We start from the raw sequence: 10,735 nt of genomic DNA, 5'->3' as shown, positions 1-10,735 counted from the left end.
ACATTTTAGCCTTGCCCATTTCATCCCAAATCATCTGAATAAAACAGTATATTTTTTTAAAAAATAGAGCTAATCCCGGATGAAAACACGATGAACAATTAGCTTGTATTATACCTGAAGTTCATACAAAAGAGACCTACAAGTAGTTTCCTCTTGTGAAAGAGGAGCGTTCTGACATATTAAGAGATAACCACGAAATTATTAACCTGCAGATATATAAGTTACTAAGATAAGCAAACAAAAAAGAACAAATGTATTAACTTGCGGACATATATTTAAGAAATCTAAATGATGATGAAGGCATATGCAAAAACTGATACTTTACATTCAAGATACTTAATTCTACTATTCTAGCTGCCTTACCAGCTTATACACTTTATCTGCTCTGGAGTGCTGGGGCAAAGCAGGCCTAGACGTATATACACAAGGCACAATATAGTGAAAACAAACACTAACCTACATACACATCAGAAAACAAAGCAAAGAAATAAACCAAATCTGATATAACATAGACTCGGCCTTTATGATGTTTATGTGTAGCTTAAGCTAATTCACAAAGTTTATCCCATAACTTCCAGGCTTGTGCTTGTGAGTAGCTTGATGTATCATATTTCAGAAAAATAAAGCCTTTAATTACCCTCCCCTTTTTTATAATCAAAAGAGAGAATGCATTACATATCTATTGCCTTTATTATCTCCCCAGGCTCTTCCCTCCAATTCATCAACCCAAACACAAAGAAAAAGGGATCTGAAGCCTTATGTATCAAGTTAGTAGGATTTATGCATATATTTAAACTAAGCATTTAAAATTTATTCGCCTATAAAATTTAGGTTGGTTTGCTTAAATTAAAGTATCCTATAGCAAATTTGATAGCTCATACACTAAGTTATTCAAGGCTCATCCAAGCAGATTATCTAGCTACTCATCTACTCTAGGCACATTATCTATTTCCTGCTTCTCTAACAAGTGCAGACAGAACATACAATCAATACAAGTATTTGACAGCAAAAGTACCTCTGTCTTACAACAGTAGTAGAAAATTCCAGAATTTTGCTTGTAGCCAGACAAAACCTTCTGTTCAGCAAGAAGCAACAGCTCAGGAAACATAAAATCATTTCAAAATAATAGGCCCAATTTGAACATAAAAAATAAAAAAAATAAAAAAATCATGCATTGAATCTATTGATATGCAACATATAAATAATCTTGTCAGTGTGGTCGCTGTAAATACTTCTAGATAACCATCTTTATATAGTTTTTACTAACACATATATAAAATAACTCACGGTGAAAACTAAGAGTAAATCATAAAGGGCCCATTACACTGAAGCAAAGGGACTAATGGAGAATATCTATATATTAAAATATTATAAGCTCCATCCACATCAACTGACCTCTCCACAAACATAGTATCCCAATTTTGTATTAAGATATCCTTCTCACTTTGCAATATGATTGATACATATTGGCATCATATTCATACAAAGATTTATACATATTGGCATCATGTTGAGTAGATAAAATTTTATCCGGGTTAAATCAATTAGCTACTTCAACTCAAATTTGCAAGTCAATCCGACAAACAACTTCAATAGCAAAGCTAAATTAGCATACTTCTTAATCAAGCAGCCATAAGCAGATGAGAACATTTACTTCTTGCTCTGTAAATCGATTCGAACAGCCCAATCCCCTCCATAACCACTGCCTTTTTCTCTCGATTTTAAGAAACTGGTCTCCAAGGTCAGCCCCTGATTAACTATCAGCTGCTTTCCATAATCTCGCCCATTGTGATGAGTCCAACCATAAGTGCTAAGGTTATCGGAATCTTGGCAGACATGCTGCATGACATACTGTCCATCCTTGACACCAATCCACATCAATCCCATAATCAGAGACTGCAGAGTCCTGCCATTTACAACAAGTTATTATCACTCACAATTGCACATGCAAAATTTAAACTTCAACATTCAAGTAAAACTTCAATTTATGTCAAATTAGCAATCCAACAGAAAGGAAAAGTAGTCCTCCATCTAGGTAACTTACTATTGTTTCAAAAAAGATCAATCATATTGCAAAGTGAGTAGGATATCTTAATACACAAAGCTAGAGAGTAGGGTTATAACCTACAAGTCGATATTATTATTCAGCATTTGATTTAAACAAATATCCTCCCATCACAAACGATGAACCAAGCAAAAACCTACAAGAGCAACCAAATAATAGAAATCTGAAATTGAACAATACAAAAACAAATTCCACAAATTGATTATTATTGATTCTTGAACAACAAAACACTGAGCTTACCAATTTATTCACCACTCAAAATTCTCACCAATTTATTTACCAATTTATTAAAAACACCTCAGATTTGACAATAAATATCCTAACATCAACGACTGAGCTTGTTTCTTAATCAATCAAATTAAATCCATCAATTCCACAAACACACAAACAAACATCAACAACACACAAATCACATCAAAGATCATAAATAAATCATTACATTCTAGAAATTAAATAAATAAATAACAAATCGACCATGCAATAATATATGAGTTTCTTCACCTCAAAGTCGAATCCACCAAACCTTGCTCCGTCTTACTCCTTCCGCCTATTTTAGAAAGAAAACAGAGAAACTGGAGGATAAGGAAAAAAAAAGGGGGGGGGAACACAGTCAACATACATATAAAAGGTTAGAACCAATTAGAACAAGAAAGAGAAAGGGGAGATAGAATTGTACCTGGAGATCAACAATTCTGTTACAAATCAGACAATAATGCTACTAACAATATAAAAAATCAACCTCAAAAAACGATAAATCACTGAAAATCAACCCAAATAGAACAACCACACAATCGAAGAAGGCACTAAAATTCAACCCAAAAAAAACGAAAATAAATAGAACAAATAAACCCTTAAAAAATCGAAAAACAATCGAACAAATTAACCCAACGAGATCGAACCTGATGAATGTGACGACCGGAAAATCGTCTTCCACAACCTCAGACTCGAAAAATCGAAACGCCGAGAAGAATCGAAGCACCATCGTCGAAAGGGATGATCGTTGGTCTTGAGTTGCTGAAGTTTCTCTCTCCTAGTTTCCCCTAAATACTCTGTGATCCTCTTTCCTCTGAGATGAAAAGACAAAGGAGGAAGATGATGAGGAAGTCGGTGAGAGAGTAAGGGCCAAGTAAAGTGAATGGGAGAGCAGCAGGCATCAACAAATAGGAATAAGGGGCAAAATTGGCAATTCATTAATTTTGGGGGCAAGGCTGTAATAGCACCACAAAGTACTATTCACCAGCTACAGTAAATTCTTTTGCATGTTTTATAATGGTTATAGATAAAATTTAAATATTTAATTGTATAGTTGAAGTTTTTATTAATGATTACAGTTGGTTGATGCGTGCGTAGCACGCAGAGACCCAACTAGTTTTACAAAAATAAAAAAATAAAAAAAAATATGGGAACAAAATGGCTTCGCCCAGGTTTGAACTGGGGATCTTCAGTGTGTTATACTGACGTGATAACCAACTACACCCCAAAACCTCTTCTGAACAAAAAGCTCCAAATATATAAATTATTCTTAAAATCATCAGTAACACCTAAAAAAGAAAATAAGCGGGAAATGTGAAAATAAAATAATACAAGTACTGTACTAATAAAAATTAAAAACCCTCATAAATCAGGAAAACCTTCACAAAATCCTTCTCTCTCTCTTTCTTTCTCTCTCCTGAAAGTTACAGTAAGAAAGGAGCTTGAAAGAGGTGCAACAATGGCGAAACAAGAGGAGAGAGAAGAAAACCAGCAAAATTGGAGGAAAGAAGTCGATAGCAACATCAACCGTCTTCAATCTCTACTCTTCGGCGCCGATTTTGCTTTAGAGAATCGCGATTATTCTTCCGCACAACTTCTCAGTCTTCGTCTCCTCGGTTTTCTCGATTCTCGCTCTCAAAACGACGTCGATTCCTCGTTTATTCATCCTATTCGCCGCGATGCTTTGTCTAAGCTCGACGCTTCTCGCCGTCAACTTTCTCCCGTTTACGACCAGTAACTCTCTCTCTTATGTTCTTCGGACTTATTTACAATTTCTAGTTTTCCAGGTTTTTTGTTGTTGTTGTTGTTGTTGTTGATTTTGGTGAATTTTTTGTTTGATGATGAATTTTTGATTCGAGTTGATGCTGAATTGCTGAATGATTTCGTTATTCGAAAATTTGGTGAAAAAATTGTATACATTGGCTTTATTTTGTTCGAATTTTCTGTTCACGAAATCGATTGCTGTATTTTGATATTGAATGGAGCTGGAATTTGAGCTAATTTGATTTTTAGCCATTTTTCAAAATTATTGTTTTGTTTTTGGATGAGAGGAACTCTTTTGGTGTTAGGTTTTGTTTTAGAAGTTGAATCTCTATATTTTGATGATTGCGAACATCGTTTCATTAATTATAAGAGATGAAGCTCAAGTGAATTTCTATATTTAGGCTTTTGGAAGCAGAATTAGGACACATGTGAATTGCAATTTTGTTGATTGTATAAATTAATGGTGTTTATTTGAAAATTACATATTTTAAATTCTGTAACTAAACCAGAAGAACTTTGCGTCATTGATTGGAGGAACTCTTTGTTGTTCGGGTTTTGTAAGGAAAACTAAGACGTACTTTGTATGTTGTAATGCAAATTGTTGATTGGAGGAGTTTGTTGGCCAACACATTTGATACATAGCAAAATGATTTTGCTCTTAAATTGATTGCTAAGGTTATCTTACTTTTACAACCTCAAAAGATTTAGATTATGATATGTCTAGGCAATAGATGCTCCAAGAACAATACAGGAAAATAAAGCTTACGTCTGCCTTAAATCTTTCAACATATCCCTATTCCCTATAGAGATGGAAACTAGTGACGTGACATGCCTTGTGCTATTCTTGTACTGCATATATAAGTGAAAAATACCTAGAAGGGAGAATGGATATGGAGAGTGTAATCATATCCATGAAAATGCTCACAGTATGTGGTCGTAAAAGGGAAAGGATTGCATATAAGGTCATAAAATGTTGTATTCTCGTTTTGCTGCTACAAGAGTAGCTATTAGTGAGATTTATTAGTGGCTTTCTGAATGACCTAGTTAGAGATCATGTAGGAAACACTGGTTCCTGCAGAAGCCATTGTGTCCCAACCTATCAAGATGGTGGGGAACATATCTGCATTTCCTCTTTCTTACTCATTTTCTGATGCTCTAACTGTTGACAACAGCAACAAGCTAGATGTCAATTATTTCTAATGTCCGTAATGCAGACTCTACTCTTTTAATATATGATCCAATAAAGTGTTACGGAGATATTTCCCTTATCCTTGACAATAGTTGTGATTGATATGTAGGTTTAATGCTTTCTTTTCTTGGCAGAATCAATTTATTTGTAATTTTCTCTGTGCAGCAGTTATCTGTTATCCTGTGGAAGTTTGTGTTTCATCTCTATGTTTCAATTTTTTATTTTATTTTATTTTATTTTTAAGTACTATGTGCCATTTGTGTAACAGCCAAGCATTTGAAGCAGCAGGCATACCTCCTGGAAAAGTTTTCTCCATGAATGCAGATGTTGATGTCAAGATCAAGCAATCAAAATATTTTCGTGCCCTTATTCAGCAGTCTTCCAAAGTAAATACGAGTGGATTGGTATGTTTGATCTACGGCCTTGAAAATTTCATCTTCTAGTGACTCTCATGTTTACATTACTGGTTCATTTCAATTTTCAGATCCTCACATCTTCCGATTATTCATATGAATGTCTACGGTACTAATTATACCTTACGTTATCTTCATTTTGGGGAGGAGGGAAATTAATGTAGTATAAGCACCTTGATAGATCTTTAGAATCACAACTGATTGAATTTGACTAGTGCTGTGATGTGTTTTCTAATTGTTCAACTTTCCAAGGTTCCTAGTTAGTTTTGTTCATTGTGTGGCTTCCTAGCCAGTAGGGAGCAGTACTTTTGATATAAGTGCTCATTGCTATCTACACTTTGTGCAGGGAGGCCAAGGAGACCAATTTGAGAGACTGACTAGGAAGACCTCCAAAACCACTCTTGAGGCTAACTTGTCATCTTGGCATGGGAACAACATGATGGGTAGAAGTAATGTTGGTGTAAAAGGTCCTGTTGCATCCAAAAATAATGGATCTGATGACTGCATTATTTTGAGCAAGGCATGTGCATCAAATAATCAAGTCAGAGGGCATTCTTCATTTGCACACGCTGAAGAAGAAGAAAGAATGCTTGGAAACAATTTGGGAGTAAAGCGTCCTCACATGGAATCAAGGAATCCTAGAAATGACATCGGATCAGCTTTGAGCAACAACGAAACTAACAGAGAAGTATCTGGAAATGCGTTTGTGACTGCTAGAACCAAATTGGTATTTTCAATTACGTCTACATCTTGAAATTAGACTACAGCCTTCTTAATATATCGGAACCCTGGGACTTGTTCCTGTTGAAGGAATTGTGTCTTCGATAAGTGCAATTACTAGATATATCAAGGATCACTATTATGGAGATAATAAGTTCATTCTATTGGGGCGTCATCCTCTGTTTCTAGACTATGAGAGATGATCTTTGGGCTAGTCAAATAGCCCAAAGCCCTTTAGAATGGATCCTATATTGGTCACACACAAGGGTATTGGGTTAAGCAAGTTAGAGGCCCATTAATGGGCCTCATGAGCAATCAATTAGTCATAAGCATGAGTGGGCTAAGTATAGTTTGAGTGGGATTAGGAAGTGGGCTTGGATTTGGACTTGGGCTATTATTTAGAGATATGATCTATAAATAATAGCCTTGCCTAGGGTTGAATATAGAAGTCACAATTGACAATACAGTGAATTGTGAATCAAGCAACCACCATCCCCACCCCGCCAAGTCTAATGCTAAAACCATCCCCACCCCGCCAAGTCTAATATAGTGCTAAAACCATGCATCCCCACCCCACCCCACTCCCCACTTGGATATTCACCCCCACCTATCCCCACCTCCCAAATACAACAACACTAAATAATTTAAATTACAACAAAAAAAATTCATTGTTTTATATTACACTTTTTAATTTTTTTTTTATAAATATATATTATAATGTATTACATTTATTACTTTATTTTACATTATTATTTATTATTTATATGAAATAGCATAAAAGTATATAATTATCTTTTAAAAAATATATCAATAGGTATGTGGTGGGGATGGGGCGGGTACAACCTAAAATCCACCCTTGCCCCATCACCCATGGAAGGTATGGTTTTTATCCATATCCCTGCCCCGCCACCCGCCAAACCGGTACCCATCCCTAGTCACTATGTATATCACAAATTATGTTATGTTAAGAACCTGATTTTTTTCTCTTTCATTGATTTTTAGTTGTTAATATTTATTTGTAGAAGGATACATCAAAATTTTAATTTAATGTATTTTTTAATATTTGAAATTCAAAAAACTTTCTTGGATTTTTTAACACATAATTATATATAAATTAATAAAATTATTGTTGCAATAATTAGTACATAATATTATGGAACAATTATATTAAAAATCTGATTTAGGGCATGTTCACATTTACTTAATTTCAGTTCGGTTCAGTTCAGTTCAGTTCAGCTCTTAATTTCCCTATCACATAAAAAATTCATTTCAGCTCAATTTAGTTCACTTCAGTTCAGTTCAGCTCCAATCAGTTCAGTTTAGCTCCAATCACTTCAGTTCAGTTCAGTTCAGCTCCAATCAGTTTAGTTCAATTCAGTTCAGCTCCAATCACTTCAGTTCAGTTCAGTTCAGTTCAGCTCAGTTTAGTAAATATGAATAGGCCCTTACTATATTTTTTTGTACTTTAGTTTTTAATTTTGCCAATTTACTCCGTCTATGTTATGGAAAGACATATCAAATCTCTTATGTATGTACTTCCTTCGTTTTCTTTTACTTGTGGCACGTGTTTTGAGGTCGAGTTTATGTAATGTAAACGGATAAATTTTTCATTATAATTTTTACAAGTGATACTTAACCCTATTCTAATTTTCGTGTAAAAATTATATTGATAAAGTCGCTCGTTTACCCTCACTAATCATCTCCTAAAATTGCGTGCTTAAAAGGTGTGTTGCAAGTAAAAGAAAACGGAGGAAGTAAGTATTATTTTGCTATCTTTTTATTTATGTATAAGATTTGTCAAATCTTTTATTTGTGTATTATTTTGCTATTTTATTTATGTATAAGATTTGTTTGCTAAAGATTTATTTTATTTTTTTTTTTAAAACAAAAAACTAAAGGACACACCAGAAAATGACACGTGTCATTGCTGGTGTGTCTTTTAGTATATAGTTATTGATAAATACATGTATAATCGTTGTTGCATATGGTACATTCTTTATACCTTCTTTTATGTGGTTAATTAACTCTATACTTATATAAAAGATTACCCGAAAATTATCAAAAAGTACTCAAAGTGTTACAAAGGATATTAATATTTCTTAATCGTATACAAAAGTCAAGTGAGAATCTTGAAATAATCGAATTGTAAAGTGTGAATGGTTATGTATTATTTGTTGATATTTACGAGTGTTTTTTAATGTCTTCCTTAATTTCAAATGAAACCAAACTAAAGGATTGGACGAAGTAATAACCAGTTATAGAAAACAAAGCGCAAAAAAAATATAATATAGAATATGAATATGACTTATCTATCTATCACGGCAAAACACAAGCTAAGTCAATGAGGTTCATAATTTGGAAAATCATGACTTATGTCAGCAAATTTAATTGATATTTGAATGCGGTAGCCTTGTCCATGAATTTCTTTATGGACAAAGCAAGACGTGTTCTTATTATCAGCTTCAAACTCTACGGTCCCACAAACAGCAACATCTTCTTGATATGGATTTGCTACCCACAAATTTGCTTCTACTATTAGGGAGTCGTCTATAGGCATCGATAAAGCTGATTTTGACAAAGGAATTCGGAATTTAGATGACTTTGTGGTTAGCTCGATTGGCTGAGCTTGTGGTTTGTCAAAGAGTCTGGTTTGATAATATTTCTTGTCATAGACACTCGAATAATCGTGGCTGCCATACCGAGCAAAAACACACCCATATACATTGGCAGATGACTGAATTGATGGATCATCAATGAAGATGGTCATGTCTATGAATGCCGCACATCCATTGTCAAAGATAATGCAGTGCACCGCTGCATATCCATGCGCACCTTCAATCACTGAGCATATGCGCTTGCCATACCACTCAAACGAGGGACACAAAGCCATCTTCCCGTTGCTGATTTCAAGATCCTTAACTGGATCCTTAAGATATAATCTAATGCTAGAATACATTTCAAAATAGAGAGTCCGCCCACCTCTTAAAGATAGCATGCGCTTACCAGGTGAACAAAATTCGGGATCACTTATGTCTCGGTCAAATACACAAAGTTCTAGATATTGGTTGATTGCAACCAAGCCACAAACGGAAGGACTTGCATTAGCTTTGCTATCGATAAATACTGACAGCACCTCAACCATTCCGTATCCAGAAACTGAATGTGTGCTCCTAAAGTCCAACAAAAAAAGAAGTCATATATATAGTACATGCATGCACTCCAAGAAGCAAAAAGACATAAACCAATGTACCTCAAGGCTTTTTTGGATAATGGAAGTAGTTGATCAGAAAGCACCTGAAAATGAAAGAGATGCCAATTAATTAAAAAAACTGAATTCACATCTAATTAAAAAGTTGGGAGCTTCAGAGTAGACATAGAGATATAAGACAATCAACTAGCCCAAATTATGAGTCTTTTACGTACTAAATTATCTAAGCTAAGCCAACATTTGCAAATAATAATGATTATTATCAAATTTTTTTGTATACAATAGCCTAGGATAGGAAAGTATAATGTAGAAAACTAAAGTTTCCTGAACTAAATATAAAATAACATCAAAGATTAAACGGAAACTTAGAAATTTAGGCCAAAAAAAAAAAAATCCTTTACGTTGTTTCTTACTTCCTCCGTTATCTTTTAGATGCAACACATCCTTTAGCGCGGTAATTAAAAAAGGTGGGGTTTATATAATATAATAAACTTTAAAATAGGATGAGTGGTTGTTAGGAGTGTAATTTAGTGGGCAATGTGCTTTAATAAGGGACATAGTGTAGTTTTTTTTTTTTTTTTTTTTTTTTTTTTTTTTTTTTTAGAAATAACTAGTTTACTAGATCCACTTACCAGGGAGTTTTTCTGTGCATTATCTCTATCCTTGGTCTCATGATCAATCTCCTCATCCGCGTAGTCGGTTAGATCTTTGGCATCATAAACACGCTTAAAAGCATTGTCCCATGTGACGGCCACAACAACAGAACCACCTTCTCCAAAAATCAACTTGTTAGAGGCACTGAAAGGAGCTGCTAAAAATTCTACAAAACCGCTAGCAAACGGACCATCTTGCAAATGCAAATCCCACAAGTGTGCTTGAATTTTAAGAGAGGAATGCACCGGCACTGCCACCACACATCTCGAGAGGCTAAGTGGTGTAGAAATAGGGGTTCGCACAAATTCATCAGCTGACTTATTAAACAGTGTACTCTCCATATTATCATCTTCGCAATTGTTGTAGCTTTTGCTGTTGGCATAACCAGCAACAATCTTTCCATAAACGTCACAAAACGGCCGACTCTCATCATACTTGGCAAAGATTGCAACCTCCACAAAAGCCAAAGC

The 10,735-nt window shown here is 34.6% G+C and overlaps 1 protein-coding gene across 1 annotated transcript; it reads left to right on the top strand.

The window, feature by feature from the left end:
- The first annotated feature begins 5,398 nt into the window (after window positions 1–5,398).
- Window positions 5,399–6,437, top strand: LOC145602757 (uncharacterized). Its single transcript, XM_081658919.1, has 2 exons — window positions 5,399–5,674; window positions 6,030–6,437. Exons 1-2 carry the CDS (start codon window positions 5,519–5,521, stop codon window positions 6,435–6,437), a joined length of 564 nt encoding a protein of 187 aa, XP_081515045.1. The 5' UTR covers window positions 5,399–5,518.
- The last annotated feature ends 4,298 nt before the right edge of the window (window positions 6,438–10,735 follow it).

This window comes from Chenopodium album, chromosome 21 (assembly GCF_948465745.1).
Source record: "Chenopodium album chromosome 21, dcCheAlbu1.1, whole genome shotgun sequence".
Taxonomy (NCBI): domain Eukaryota; kingdom Viridiplantae; phylum Streptophyta; class Magnoliopsida; order Caryophyllales; family Amaranthaceae; genus Chenopodium; species Chenopodium album.
The sequence above is the reverse complement of the archived record's forward strand: the minus strand, read 5'-3'. Positions and strand labels throughout refer to the sequence as shown.

Coding starts and splice junctions, on each gene's coding strand:
- LOC145602757 (XM_081658919.1), top strand. CDS start 5,519: ATGTGCCATTTGTGTAACAGCCAAGCATTTGAAGCAGCAGGCATACCT. Junction 5,675..6,029: donor AAGTAAATACGAGTGGATTG/GTATGTTTGATC, acceptor CACTTTGTGCAG/GGAGGCCAAGGAGACCAATT.